General features: G+C 43.3%; 1 protein-coding gene across 4 annotated transcripts in view; it reads right to left on the bottom strand.

Annotated features, from left to right (window-relative positions):
* sobpa (sine oculis binding protein homolog (Drosophila) a) overlaps nt 1-15,502 on the bottom strand; it is a 42,799-nt gene extending 27,297 nt beyond the window's left edge. The window contains exons 1-4 of one of the 4 annotated variants that reach the window (XM_037072769.1): nt 15,294-15,502; nt 13,501-14,599; nt 2,950-3,070; nt 1,112-1,321 (exon numbers count right to left, since the gene is read on the bottom strand). In XM_037072769.1, the coding sequence (XP_036928664.1) occupies nt 1,112-1,321; nt 2,950-3,070; nt 13,501-13,596 (427 nt within the window). In that variant the 5' untranslated portion in view covers nt 13,597-14,599; nt 15,294-15,502. Of the gene's footprint in view, nt 1-1,111; nt 1,322-2,949; nt 3,071-13,500; nt 15,019-15,293 lie in introns of those variants that run through there. The other 3 variants (XM_037072770.1, XM_037072771.1, XM_037072773.1) reach the window with 3 other exon arrangements.
* Nucleotides 15,503-16,042: the final 540 nt, after the last annotated feature.

Below are 16,042 nucleotides of genomic sequence, written 5' to 3'. Positions count from 1 at the left end.
GATCAGGGTTCGTACCTTTCGTGGAATAATGTATGTACCACAGCGTGATAAATGAGATCGAAGGCCAACGTGAAATCACAACATCTTTCGCGATGTCTCAACGTTTTCATACAAAGAGACATCTTGAGTTGGATTTGTTTTTGCCTTTCCAACATCTTGGCACCTCGCAACAAGCCCATCTCGAAACACTCACATCTGCACGAAGGAGTGGGGGGGGGGGGAACCCTGTCAGTAATTATGCAGCTTCCATACTAAATGCCACCATCATCCGGCGTACCTGCACCTCAAAAGGTCCTTTGTCGGATTTGCGGGGCACATGAATAATTCAGCATATGTGTGAGGGGTGGGGTGGGGTGGGGGGGGGGGCTGGGTGGTGGGTTGGTACTGGGCTTTAAGTGGGACCACACCATCTGTTTCCCCGCCTAGGCAGGGCCAGCGGGGACTCCTCTTGGGCGATGCCAAGGCGGCTCGCTCCCTCCGCCGGGGCGTACCAACCTCCTGTGCCACAGCAGACGTAAGGGATAATGAAGCCCTCTGTCTGGCCAAGGAACGCGGACATTTCCTCAGAGAGTTGATGGGGTTATATTGACACTTGGGCAGGTGGAGGAAAACAAGGTGTACAGCAGGTAGCTAGCTCATTAGTCGCCTGTCCCTGCCTGGTTCGGAGGCTTTCAGGCCATCGCAAAGACAGAAAGTTTCCATGTTGCATAAACATCCAGTTTCCTGCTAAGTGCTGGAGAATCAGCAAGTAGGTTTAAACTTTCTGTTCAGTTTTATCTGTCTGGAGAACAGCTGTGGATGAAATCTCTGCCAGTTCTTCTGCTGTGTGTGAGTGTGTGTGCGTGTGTGGTGTGTGGTTGAGCATTTGGGCGAATATATCAGCAATCTGATGGGCAGAAAGTGACCTTGATCTTTCAGGAAATTTAAAACGTTTTAATGTATTAACATCTGAAACTGTATGTACTGGCTCTGGAGGTCGACTTTTGTGTGCATTTAACTGTTTTCTGCTGCCAGTTATTCTTTTTCAAGGGTTTTTTTTTTTTTTTTCAAAAGAGGATTTGAGCCTAAAGTACTTTTCATCTACTTTTCAAAAAGGTGCCGTGCTCCCTACCTGCAGGGGGCTTGATCAGTGGCGGGGGGATCATGGGGACTATGATGGGCAGGTTGCCATGTTCCTTGGTGCTGGGCGTGGAGGTGGACGGTGTGGTGGAGGGCTCTGTGACTCCGTTCCTGGAGGCTGGCAACGACTGGGAGCTGTTGGCTCGATCTGGAGAGCCTTCGCCACTGTCTGCTGAAGGTTGGATTTTTGGCAACAAGTTTTCTAGACGGGGGAAATTGAGCAAAATGAAACGTTACTGAACAACTGATGAGACGCTGCGGCACTCACCACAAATCCTGTCAGAATGCGAGAGCCGAGCATGACTACAGTCTGACACAAAGGGGCATTTTTTTGTGATGAAGCATGTCTGTTTTTTAAAATGGGCTTGAAAAAGTTTAGATAAAGAGAACCAAATTATTAGGTACTCAGAAAGCAATGATAAAGGTTAAAGCTGCACTTATCAATATCCCTATATTAGCAGTGAATCAAATGAACAAATCTAATGGGGTCCACAAGGACACAAATCCACAGAGAATTATCATCCAGTGCTGCACTGCCAATCAGAAAGAAAACGTTGAATAAACTGACTATAGACTGACCATTTTCCAAATGTAGGCTGACACAGTGAAAGACTGTACTGTACTGGATATTTCCCCTATTGCCCCAACCATACCCTACCCCTCTGTTCATGCCTAGAGGTTCAGGTGTCCCAATATCTTTTAGGATAGACAGGTAGGGTGTGCTGGGTCCACATGGCCCTCCACACTGAGGTCTTTCAAACGCACACTTCAAACTGAGGGCTATGGGGACTCTCTACCGTTTCAATGTGTTGAGGTCTTTTTCATTATAACGAGCATAAAACAATCGCTAATACTTTGTTACATTGTTACTGCAGATTTGTGCACGACAATACCGCATTTTGTCGTAGTTCAATGTTTCATTAATGGCCCTAAAATCACCTAATATGCTTTGGGAAAACTGTTTGCATAATGGTAACCAGCAATGGCAGTAACACACTAAAAGTGTGTAAAAAAAACAAAAAAAAAAACGTGTAACAATAATAGATTACTTTAAGCAGTAATATAACAGGATTCTAATAGGATTTTGGAAATATTAATTCAGTTACTAGATTTAGTGACCCCTTGTCTAAATTAAGCACTTCCACCGGGGCACTACCAGAAAAGATATCACCTGAAGAAGAAGAATGCTGGCAAAAATGCTGAAATGGCTGCTGACGCAGAATCTACCGTTTTTAATTGGGTGCGCTCACATCACAAAAGACACGACTGTGATGGGTGCAACCGATGTCGTGGCAAGCGGAGGGAACTCCAGACAGCGAGAAATCGAACATATTTTCAAGTATTCATAATTTAGCAGACTTTGATCATTTGTCTGCCTTGTTTATTACAAAAAAAAAAAAACAGGTTTAGGCTTTAATGGTTTTTGGAGCAGGGAAATATGTGACATTGAAAATACAACAGAAAGTATGAGGCCCTAAACTTATACAACTTTGGCAGAGAGTGGGTTCATGTAAGTGATGAGTTCATGGGGGGAGGGCCTACTTGTAATTAAAAGCTGTTTCAGAAATTAGGTATTTAAGGCCTTTAACACAATTATAATTAAGAGGTGTCACAATCATGTTTAACATAATGGATTAGCCATCATTTCATGATCCATTCATGAGCTCTTAATATTTCTACTAATTTCATTACCTTTTCATGCAGCACATGATCCCATGGTGGATAATGAAGCAATCGAGAGTGATGACTGCCTTGGCCAGCCAGGCAAATAATCCACGCATTTTTGAATAAATAAAAGAAAACAGTGCACTGCGTGTTAGAGTTCCGTACCTTTGAGGACGGAGATGTGCTGCGGCGTCTCCCCTATGTCCAGGTTGTCAGAGTCTCTCAGCTCCACCTTGTCATAACCGTACCAGCCCAGCAGCTCGTTCATGGTGCTCTCCGCAAAACTCTGCAAAACAAACAGTTGGCAAGGGCTGAAACTAGCTTATAAAATATACTTGTTCCTCAAGCAAACATCTCAAACATTCGGACAAAATAAATGAGATTTGAGGTCACTTGTTATAAAAGCACATACAACAATCTGCTACTTTTACTTTCACAATCTGTTACTGCATTTGCTGCGCCTCCCCTGAGACCTTGACTTTAAGACTGGCTCCTTAGATTTGTCTACAAGACCACATTTCTTCAACTAATTATCCAGACATATTGCCATGCGCCTCGATATTTAGAGCTGTTTCCTGAGAAAGCCACAATGTATTTTATTCATAAGTGCAGGTCAACCTAATTGGGGCCAGCTCTGTCCAAATGCTGTCTTGTGTGTACCCAGACAAACTAATGGCCCCTAACACAGCACAATAAAAGAGGGGGATGTTAGTCGAGTGTAATAAAGCCTCTGAAGGAATCGTATCACAGCACACTAACCAGCATAGAGATCTGATCATAATACAGTAGAAATAAAATAGAAAATCGCAGCATAGCAAAGAAGACACAGTGACATGAAGGTTTGATTCTTTTACACATATTTCCACATATTTCACACAAAGAGGCACAGGGGTTAAAAGGGCCCTAATTTATGGGGCCCAAAGCTGAGAATCCAATAACAACATCTCAAAGGTTATAGATATTTTTTTTGTTGTGTGTGCCGGGGCTGTTATTGAGCTTTTCTATTATTTAGCTAAAACAGATATTCGACTTATTTATAACGATTGATATGGATAGATCTGTTTTATGGTATTATTCATAGTTATCATTCTCGGTGGGCCTCGCCCCCCAAAAAGAAGCACACTTTCAGCACAAAAAGTAAAAAAATAAATACATCAAATAAAACCTGAATATAAAGTACTGTTTTTCATGGTTGTTTCCACTTAAATAGCAAGAGATTGTGCAGCATGAATGACCAGTCGCTGAGCTGACAGTAACATCAATGTTCTCAGCAACTCTCTGCAAGGAAGCGAATAAACCACAAATTCAGATAACTCTGAAACACAACACGCAGATGTCTTTGGCATAACGTCAACACTGTTGTTTTATGACATTCTGTTGATGATTCTCTGAACGTTTTAAACTAAAATTCCGACCATATCTGAAAACTGAAACAGACAACTTTCTCCCCGTAGCGTTTCCAGGTGGTGGCCTATTATTGCTGAAGCCGCTGTCGCAGAGACAGCTAGGTCATTTCTGTTTCCCCTCACGGTAGCGATTACAAACAACACACGGTAAAACATGCCCAGCGGCTGAAAAAAATTGGATAGTGAAACAAGGTTTATAGGAAACCAATTGACTTCATGATGATACATTTAAAAAAATAAAAAACTTGTCTTTAGATTTTTAGAGTAAATAAGTAAAGACAGTGCACGACAATTAATTTAAGTACACTAATCCATCATGGCAAACAACCAGTCACAGTAAAAATACTAATATATGGTCAAATGATATTACAGCTGTCATATAGTACAATAACATCATAATTCAGTAACAGTATGTCATTTCATGTGTTGTCACAGAGTGCCACCCAAGTTGCTTTGGGCGAGGTGGTGCCAACATGCTCCACCTGCACAGCAGTGTAGAGCAGACTGAGGGAGTTAACGCAGGTACGCAAAAAATAAATAAAACTCTGTGCAGGTGAAACAGTAAAGCACTTCCTCCATAACAGCCTCTCGCAACACGGTCAATAAACACCGTGCCTAAAACACAAACATAACCCTGCTAATGCACACAGGCCATCATCACCACACACCTCTCAGCTGGAACGCTCCCTGAAGCGTCAATTCACTGAACCCTAAACTACGGTAAACAGCTCCGCTATCATCGGACTCCACAACATAGATGAAAATGTTCTTTCTGGAAACCAACTACAGCATCAACTGAGGATGAATCAGCTGTAATTATTTTGGTGTGTGTGATGAAATGTTAGTCACAGGTCACTAAACGATCGGCTTACAGGAGACATTGGTCCTCCTCGTTCCTATGTAATGTTTTCCAAATATTTTGCTGCTGAATACGTATTATGATGATAAAGAAGTCAGGCACAATTTTGTAATAATCTAGTAATGTTACAGACTCATCAACCTGAGGACAAACCCGCTCGCCATGCAGTGATGTTCTGTTCAGTACATCGCCACAGAGTCGACCCACTCGTTGCCATTGGTGGCCTTGCTCAAGATCAAGTTGACAAGTTTGACAGGTCGTTCCATTCTTTCACGCCAGTTCAACTTCTGCTTCTCTGTACGTTATCTCGCCATGGCAGCGGTCGTCACTCATCAGTCACTTCATCAAGCAGTTAAAAGTCAATTACAACAGCTCCTGTCGATATGTCAGAGCCGGAGCGATCATGTCGGAGCGGCTCAGCACCACCCGGCACATCTGACTCTTGACTGTAAGCTGATCTAAATTTAACAGCAAAACAAACACACGCACACATCCGCAAAGAGTCCGTGCATCTGAAGTTGCCTTGAAAGCATCGCGATGTTCTGATGGAAAAAAAGTGCAAAAAGCAAATTCGGAGAGTGGCCTAACCTGATGTCCCCTACTCTCATTAAATATTTCCATCTTGCACTTACATAGAGCAGACTTAGCACCCGTATTTACTTTAAAGGTCCCATGTCATACTAATCTTCAAATTCAGACTTTTATTCTGGGTGTTTACTAGAGAATGTGTGCACGCTACAGTGTTCAAAAAACACAATATTTTTCTCGAACGCTGCAGCAGCACCCCTAATGCCGACCTGAGGAGGTACTGCCCACAGCGTTTCTGCATCCACTCGGCTGGTGTTTATGCTGCTACAGATGTGTTGAGGACATTTCTGAGTGGCGATGAGTCTATGATTGTGACATCACAACCTTATGGAGGCTCGTTTGAAGGCACGGTTTCGAAACGACGCTTGTGTGCTTTTCTTCATGGATTGAGCATTCATATACTTTACATTATTCATATGGCACATAGATATGCTTTATTAACATGGGAATCTCACTTTCTACAACATGGGACCTTTAAAGGGGCCCTGGGCAACTCTGCATGTTGGCAGGTTTGAAAAACTAGGCGCAATTCGAATTCAGCACATTATACTGCAGAGAGAGTCTGTGGTGTTTTATACCGAGAGAATGAGAGAGAGAAAAAAGTTCAAACTTGGCCGGCTGGAGATCGTTCACTCACTGCTGGAGGCAGGTCTGAAGTATCGATTCGTGATTTTCTGTGGGTGGAAAAGTGACCGTGTCTGAAACCAGAATTTAATTTGGGCAAATAAAGTGCAACTACAAGATCTCTGTCGTGATGGGTCTGGTCTGTTCTGGAGTATTCTCATGATAAAATACCACAGCTCCATAAAAGACAGAAATGAAGGTCTGGAAGAGCTCATCCTATATGCGGACACGGTATAGAGCCTGCGGAGCCTGCAGACAACAGGTTGGCCCACTGAATCAATGACTCGATACAAATTCAATTAACAGAACACCAACACAAAGAGCAGTTTGGATATTGCTTACAGTGGTATTATAGTGAGAGAGATACAAGTGGGAACGAGTAGACACACACACACACACACACACACACACACACACACACACACACACACACACTTGTTTAGACTGAGGCAGAAGTATCTCTTTGCATATTCGAGACAGTGTGGCACACGATAGGAGTGACAGGGGCAGATTTTCTCCTGCTTCATCAGCATATTCACTCTGTTTCTAAGCATTTTGGAGAGAAATCCATGATGTGTTGTATTTGTATCTGGAAGTAGTAGCGCCGCTCACGGATCAGTTTTGCTTCGTTCATACAGAGCATATAGTTTCTGCTCTTCTTTGCACAAGTCAATTTGTGAATAAATGCGGCGGGACACGGTCTTAAAGCTGCGAGGGCATTATTAATGAAGACTGACAGGAGTTATTGATCTGCCTGTTATGAAACACCGCTGTGGCAGCGTGGTCAATGAAAGAGTTCGGCACCTTTGGACGGTGCAGGTCAATGACAGGTGGAGTCAAACCAGCATTTTTGGGGAGATAAGAACCCTGTATCTGCAGGATCATCTCAGTACATATCACGTGCAGACATTAACATCTGGAACTTAAGGTTACTGTCTGACGGTGTCAGCCTTCAACAAGGAAAGGATTCGCCGTGATTATTCACGGTAATTAAAGTCTAATCCAAACACTTATAATCTAAGCCTTTTTGTCACAGGGGTTTTTAAATGGCGGTAAAAGCAGTGAAGGCTGTTAATGAGGACAGCTCAAGTTTGCAGATGTGACAGCAGTGCGCGCTCTGCCTCAAGGTTCCTGGAAGTCAGATTTAGTACCACTTCCTGAGCGTAGCTAAAGTTAGGTTCTGACAGCTATATACACAACCATGTTTTCTCCGTGGTGACAGCCCGCGAACACATCTTCATGGCATTCTGCACCACAAACTTTAAACTACTTAGACTGCGGGTGCAGTTCGATGCATGCATACAGATGAACTGGATACAGGGGGTAGTCCACAGGTGTGGCACAAGAATGCTGTCTCTGGGAGAGATTCTTTTAATAATTCAAATTAATTCGGTAAACGAAATGAATGGTCTCTAAACACAAGCAGAGAACAGCTCTCCAGCAGTTTTCTGATACGGTCGCCGTATGCCGCGTACATGGCCAACACATCGATTCGTATTAACCGAAAAAATGACAGTGCTCTGACAAACATCGGCAAGTACAACTGCAGCGATTAGCCAAACTGTGAGGACGGAGCCCTCAGAGGAAACAGCTGAAACAAATGAGTTGGAGCATAACCCAAGCACTCCCGAGTACAACAGATGTAGCTGTAAAATAACCTCATCACAGTAGACAAAAACACAGCATCGCTCTGTGTCTCCCCTTCCTTTCTACCATCCTGTCCTCTGTGTCACCCTACTACTTTGAGAAAGTGGGAGCAATATTAAGAGTGGAATCTAATCCCAGTTGGCAGCTCATCAAAGTCGCGGCACCAACTTTGGCTCTGGGAGAGCTGTGGAGGAACAGAGAGGCAGCTACAGATGTCTATATGGTACACTGGGTGTACAGCCTTTTCATCTGGTTTAACACAGAGCAAAACTCTTTTTATAAGCCTTATTCAACCCTCTAAGAGTCCTCTAACAGAGTCGAACAGAACAAAGGGTCAAACTGTATTGCAGTTCACGTTTAAAGCTACCAAGATCTTTTCATTATGTGTCAAGTCAGAGATGTTCGAAAACTGCAACCTTTGTTAAAACGCATGGCCATGGGAGGGTGACTTCAATGGGTCTGTCCATCTGTCTATGCAAGACTTTGGCCAAGATAACAACTTTCAAATTATTCAAATTACAGGACAGATTTTTAAATTATTTTTGTTGAACCCTGGCCTATTTTAGTTGCTACGACCAACAAGTCAAAATGACACCTTCACTCATATTTTGGTCCATGACAGAGTTGTCCAAAAAAGCAAAAGGCAGGAGTAATGCAATTTGTAGTGGATATTCATGGTCCCCAGAGGATGAATATAAACTTAAAGACGTCTTTATAGAACCATCATCAGATCAGCAGGTCCACTTAGACACACAACATTATGTACACATCAAATGGACAGATTGCTGTAGAGTTTACTTGGCGCATTCATGCTCCCAAAAGTAGAGACCCTTTCCATTGTTGACACTCCATGAACTTTCCTCTAATGCCATTATCAGACTCACATTTCATCCATGAAATTTACTGAGCACATTTTCCCCCAAAGATATCAATGACACTGTGCTCTCCCCTCTGATATCAACCTTGGAATAAACTTTGAATGTGTTTAACCCCACAGACGATAAGGCTCTCAGAATAGCAATTTCATCCACAGGTTCTGTGGTAAGGGTGGTGATGAATACTGCAGCTTGCAGGGGTCACAGCAGGCTTTACATGTGTAGTCTGATTTAGTGAAGAAAGCAGTAGCAATGGTAGAAACTGACTGGGTGATAGCATGTTCTGGCTGTTTGCTAACAAATAAAAAACGAGCAGAGCAGAGAAATGATCAAAGACATAATCAAATGTGTTTTCAAAGTCAGACTAGGTCACTTTAGATTTTTTTTTTTAATTGCCGCACTCCTCTTCACTTCCAGCTGAATTCAAGAGTAAGAGACGCACCCTTGCTCAGTTGAACAGACTCAGGTGTTCTGTTGCTACAGCCTTACTTGGTCTGGTATTATCAGTAGCTTATGATGACCAGTGTTAGCTGATGTTAGCTATACAAATTGCTGTGTAACTGGCCGTACTGAGTCAGATTGCTAAATTTAAGACACGTCTTTACTGCTGTTACTCTAAATTTTAGAATTCAACATTTTTTTTTCCTTTGATTGAATTAATGAGCCAATTAATAGCCAATCATTCTGCATTTTGTCACGTCTGTACACAGCTATGTCTCTTGGTAAGAAATCAGATTTATTCCACTCAATCCAACTTATAGAAATGTAATTATCACATATAACACATCTGGATTGTAATAAATCCTGCATCAGTGGAGCTCCTTATATTTTGTTGATACTATATCAGAACAATTTTGAGACAAACATGGTTTCTATGAATTGAAGCATGTTGAAGAGTGTTTCTGACATTTAAAAAAATCCCCTATGGCAATATTGGATGACACCTGCTTGGTGCACCTCATAAACAGGCATCTCACTGTGCAAACAGTGTGTATGTTCTTTTATGGTTATTGTGTACTGCTAAGATTATGTCTTCACTTTGTTAAACATGCTGCCTTTACTGATGTTTTTTCACTATGGGTTAGACCTCTAATCTGATGAGGATCCTGTCACGTATGTATCTTCAAGAAACCATCAGCAGAAAAATACCCACCTTGTCCACACGGTTAAAGACAAGACACTGGTTCTACGGCGCCTTTACGGGATAATTACTGATGTAAAGACACAATTCACCAGCTGGCACTTCACTGACATATATTCAGTCGTGGATAATGATTAAAATACATTTAAATTCTTGCTTCTCCACAGACTGCCTCTTGTTTCCCTCCAGTAAGACCCAGTCATGGCCAGTCGGGCTTGTGGTAATGATGGTGGTGGGAATTGGACACCTCGCGGTTAGAAACCAGAGCAGGTCACTGTACACCGTGATAACATTCCCGAATCCACACGCCAAGTTTCCCTTTGCCTCCTCCTCCTCCTCCTCCTCCTCCTTCTCCTCCACTTTTCCACTCCCCTGATCCCTCTCTCCTCCTCTGCCTCTCCCTCTCCTCTGCTTTCATTTCCCTCTACTTTCCTTGATATTTGATCCAGCAGAGACACTCAGGTTTCAGTTTTTACAGCTTAGCCAGCCCAGCGCTGTATACATTCCTTTCTCCACTGTTTCTTACCCCGCTCTCCAGCCTCTCGTATCCCCTCCATGCCCACTCCTCCTTCTGCCTGATTACTCACCGCGGCTTACTTTACTGTGGCACACATTAAGCAGCCAGATGAAGGAAACACTGTCAGACTGTTGATCCCTCACAAGGGCACATTGTGCGTCTGTGTGTCTGTGTGTTTTTCTCCAACTTTGGTCTGAAATATTGAAGATGAGGGAAGAGAGCAAACAGGATCTATTTGTTCTGAACACTTGGAGGAGAAGAATCAAAGATTTGTCTATGGACAATCAATTCATTCAACATCACTTGCTGGATTTGCCGTTCAGGGGCAGGCTATTATCACGCAGCCATGGCATGGTGTTAATTAAGTGCAGCTCTGCAGGTCATACAGCTGGGTCCGGGTTTACAGTTTGATGTGCATTGAGGTTTAATACTCTCGTAAACATGAAGTGACTTCATGTTATATCACACCAAAGCTCCCATTATGTCTAAATAACAATGACTGAGAGGTAGCAGTAATTTTCTAGTCCTCCAGTTTCTATCTGTGGATCGCTGTTTGACTAAATTAAATTTGTCCAGTTTATTTGTGTGTGTGTGTGTGTGTGTGTGCACGTATGCACGTATGCAATAGGAGATGATATTCAGATTTTGTAATGAGCTACAATCGAACTTCTTTAGCCTTCAAAAGTGTTTTGACACCTTAACCAAATCTGCTGCTCCATTCAGTAGCTTCACCGGTATTGATGAAAATAACTGGAGTAGTTGCGGGAGAGTGTTGTTTTTCCCTGTGCACCAACAATACAACACTATTGACATTCTTTGAAAAAAAAAAAAAAAAATCACAAGCTCCTGACATTTTCATTTGGTCGGTTCGAAACACAGATCCACAACTTGAGTGATCGCAGTTACAATTCAAATGACAAATGAGGCCGCTCTCATTAAAATGAGATGTTGAACTGACACATCTGCTCTCCAAAACATGTTACAAGAGATGTCAATTCACTGAACCCTGACGGATGACCCATGTCACAGCATCTATCATCCAACAACTTGCAAACCTGCAAATAAAATATCATTTCTGACTGATGACTGGCACCATATAATTACCCGGTCAGTCTGATAAATTACAAGAGGAGATATTTGATTTTTTTTTTTTTTTTTTTTGGTCTCAGAGTGGTTCCAAATAGATTTATGGCAATGAATGTCTTTCTGCTCTAACGATAAAAATGAGCAAATAAAAGCTGGAACTGTGTTAAAATGTGGAAACACTTTATTGCTCATAAAGATTTCCTCCACTCTGAACGCTCCACTGAGACCTCCTCAAGTGCTCCCCTGATAAGAAATAAGGAAATTTCTCCACGGAGAGACCCTGCCTGACACCCCCCCTCCACCACCACCACCACCCTGCATCCCTCCCCCTTCTGTCAGCAGGACCAGACAGCAGGAGGCTGCACGGGCTGACTATTTCTTCACAAACTGAACACCATGAGAATTATGTTTTTAATTTCATCAAGAAAAAAAAAAATTACCCATCAGCTATAATTCTATGTTGTTGTTGTTTTTTTTTTTGTTGTTGGGTAACAAGAAAGGACAACTCTGACCAGGTTTGAATCTGTTCAAGCTGCAACTAAGGAAAACACCTACAGTAAAATATGGTACAGTACTGTAGATTACACTCTTTAAACAGGCTGCATTACCTCGCAGTATTCGTGATCCTCATTGCTCTGTGATGATAATGATAATAAAAAAATGCATCTTTGGCAGCTGAGCTCAGTAACAAAGCATCCAGATAGTCATCAAAAAATAAGGATTTTTTTGTTTTGTTTTGTTGTTGGTTTTTTTTATTATCATTATTATTTTGTTCCAGTAATAAAGAGCGCGGCTGTTTTTTTGGACAGGTCTATACAAAAAAAAAAAAAGGTTTTATCCTAGGGCTGTTTCAGGACCCGCTCAGAGCCTGCACCCTCCTCTGACAGCGTCAACATCACATTTCCCTCTATTATTCCCGATGTGATCACCTGCATATGTGTCTCCAGCCAAATGTGTACAAACAATGAGGAGATGAAGACAAAGCGGACGCACAGCCTGCCTCTCTCTCTCTCTCTCTCTCTCTCTCTCTCTCTCTCTCTCTCTCTCACACACACACACACACACACACACACACACACACACACACACAACCAGCCAGGAACACTTTTCTTTCTCCACAATGAACCGCACGGAGCTCAGGGCTCTCAAATATCACAATGTGCACCGTGAAAAATATATAAATAAATAAGGAAAATACAAACAACGTGTGGCTGATTATTTGGGATAGGATGATGCGGGCCCAGCGCGGGAGACAATGTGCTCTTGTCTAGTGCGTAAAGCTCGCAGACGCACATCTGGATCACACGCCTCTGGGCAGCTGGGCAAAACACACACACACACACACGCACGTCCACACACGTCCACACACACACATCCCGAGTCAGAGGCAAACCCACGCAGTCGACATGAACCCGCAAAAAGCATCGTGGACATGCGAGTGTTCCCCCATTGATTTCTACTAATTATGCACACTGGCTGCCCTCCGTTGCGCCGTGGAGTAACAGTATTAATAGTAATAGTAGAGGCACTGTTGACGCCTTCACTGACGCACTGGATTTTCCATTAACTCTGGGCAAGCCGCGAAAGGCAGGGCACACAAACGGCGAAATTATGGCACGAAGCGACAGGAACGCACACCGTATTCCTCAATGATTGAAAACTTACTAGTAGAATAGTAGCAGTGAATGGGTGCCGCATCCATTGTGCGAGGCTGTAATGTTGGCAGGGCGCGCTGCTGAGGCTGGCTCTCGGCGTGGACACATGACAATAGAACTTGGGTAAAAAAATAAAAAAATAAATAAAATAAATCATAAATCAAAGTTTGACCATCATGCAGCCAATTGCACTTGAGTGTACGGCATATTGCCGCTGAGGACGCCTAGTTAGTGCTTCAACAGACATGCACGCTCCTCACAGCCACTCTGTTTCCACGCGTAATCACATGCAACTGGGCACAGACCCCCTTTCTTTACCTTCATCTCTTCATTTATCTCCCTTTTCACCGGGTGAGCTGGTTTTCGGCTTCTTTTATTTTCCGGAGGTCTGCCCTCTTTTTCCATCTCTGCCATGTTTTCTCTGTGATACTTCTGTCAATATTGGCGGTGAGGAAGGGAGAGGAGAGGGGGGGCGAGAGAGGCAGCGGCAGCTGTTTACAGTCGCCAGACGGCGGATGTCTTGCAGCTTTTCAGCGGCCCGTGTGACGCTGGCGACGCCGCCGAGGGCTTGCGGTGCCCGGCTAAGTCAGCCATCTTCTGCCCGTATCCTCCACGGTCCGTGCACCAGTGGTGAGCCGCCTCTGTGAGTCAAAGGAGAGGTTGAGTGAGGGGAAAAAACGAGACAGGGGGAGGGGCGTCCGCTGAAACATTATATGACGCGTTGGTGATCAGAGGTAGGCTATTTCTTCTCGCTTTCCCATGGAGCGCAATCAGAGCAGTCACATCCACTTAGCGCCGCTTCCTCATGGTGATAGACTGCGAGCAGCTAACAGGTGCCCACACACTCATCCAGTCCCACATTGTTCTTCAGGGGGGAGTCTACAAGCTGCTGGTGCTGCTCATAATGAGATTTAGTCCCTCTATCAGTTACAGACTCCACTGCTTCAGTCATTTAACACCGCCAACTCCAGTCAGGACTTGAAGTTCCACCGCGTTAATAGATGGGCAAAGAGACTTTTTTTTTTTTTTTTTTTTTTTTGCTCGATCAGGGCAGCTGTGCAGGTGTAGTGCCTTGCTCGAGGGCACATCAGCAGCTCGACGGCTGTTTCTCCAAACGTTCTTACTGATCGAGAGAATGAGAACTGAAACAAGCCAGAAACAAATCCGCCCTTTGAACGAGAGAGAGAGAGACAAAAAAAAAAGGCTTCACAGTCTCTGGAGGAGGCCAAAGGAAACATCTGAGGTGTGTCGAGTTGTTATGACTGAAGCATAAAGTTTCCATTTGGTGCTCAGAGAGTCGCGTCTTCTGCCTCAGGTTGTTCCAGCGGGTTGTTCCCTCAGGTACCAAACGTGCATGGCGCAAGTAAGCCTACAGGTGTCTCAGTTCTGTCATTCCTGAACTTGGATGAGAAGATGACTGAGAACAAAGATGCAACAAAGGTCTCATGAGCCACATCAGGAGCTGAGACATATATTCCTAAAAAAAAAAAAGACTGGGTGCCTCGGGTCAAAGTTTGAAGGAAAATGAATTCTCAGATGGATTAATAATGTCATGTTTTGTTGTTACATAGAAGTACATACATACAAGTGACATTTTTAGGTGCCTGTCTCCAGATCGAGTCAAACAAATAGATCAAATCCAGATGGATCATACGTTTGAGATTGTTGTTACTATTATTGTTGTTATACTTATTATTAGCATTATCGGACTGATTAATTACAACCTGAGCATCAACGTCTCCCTCTCAGTGTTAAGATAAAGGAGAAGAAAATCCAGTTATTATATTATGGAAATGGAGATGGAAATTCAGGTAACTTGAACATTTTCGGAGCTGTGTGGATATGAAGAATTGCTTTTTAAACCAAGCCCACCATCTTCTTCAGTTGCCTTGGACAATGCTGCAACACCGTTTCACTGCTAAGCTCCACAAATGTGTTTGTGGAATATGAAACTTCACCTGACTTCCATCCACATGAGGGTGAGTAGATAGAAAGATAGATAGATGGAATTATGGACACCCATTCATTTATCATTCTCCATTATTCCATTAAATGATGCAAATTATTAAAGAACACAGTCTTTATTCATTTCTGCAGTGGGGATTTCTTACCACAGCCTGCTTGCTACAGACCAGCAGTGGATTTGTCAGGAGAAAGTACAGGTTTAACTGATAATCTTAAAAAAAGACCGCATTACATTTAGGTGAGCGAGTGTCGGGGTCCTGGTATTGTGCATGCTCCTCCACCTTCACGGCTTACTGGGACACGTAATGGAACTGAGCCGTCATTAATTGAATTAGTTTCACCTGTGCTTCTCCTGCTTTCACAAGTCAACATGTCTGCAGTGAAACAGGACAACACTCCTGGTCCCAGGGGCCCCCCTGCCTTCAGTGTTTCCTCCAACACACCTGATTCAAATGTTCAGCTTTTTATCAAGCTCTGCTGAAGCCTGATAATGACCCATTCATTTGAATGAGAGGTGCTGAGGCAGGGAAACATCCAAAAACATGCAGGGCAAATGGAGACAGGTGACTTGTACTGTTTGCATTTGGACTTTTATGGCGGTTTTGGTACTTATGGCGTTGGCTACAGAAAAGAGTGGTTCCTCTGCGCTGCCAAATGACTTGTATGCATGCACATAGACTTGAATGATGAAGCTGACTCAGATGTATGTACACACACATGCAGTCAGACATGTAATAATTTGCTGTTGTTTTGAAGAGCTCATGTTTTACAGGCACCACTCAGCCAGTGTAAAATCAGTAGGGCATGTAAAACAGATCCTGATCCCTTGAATGAATGATTTTAGCTTTGGGCATGAATTTACCTGTTTCGGATGCGTGGTACATGCAGTCCTCTG

Source organism: Acanthopagrus latus, chromosome 16 (assembly GCF_904848185.1).
Source record: "Acanthopagrus latus isolate v.2019 chromosome 16, fAcaLat1.1, whole genome shotgun sequence".
Taxonomy (NCBI): Eukaryota; Metazoa; Chordata; class Actinopteri; order Spariformes; family Sparidae; genus Acanthopagrus; species Acanthopagrus latus.
This window is presented reverse-complemented; position numbering and strand designations above follow the sequence as displayed.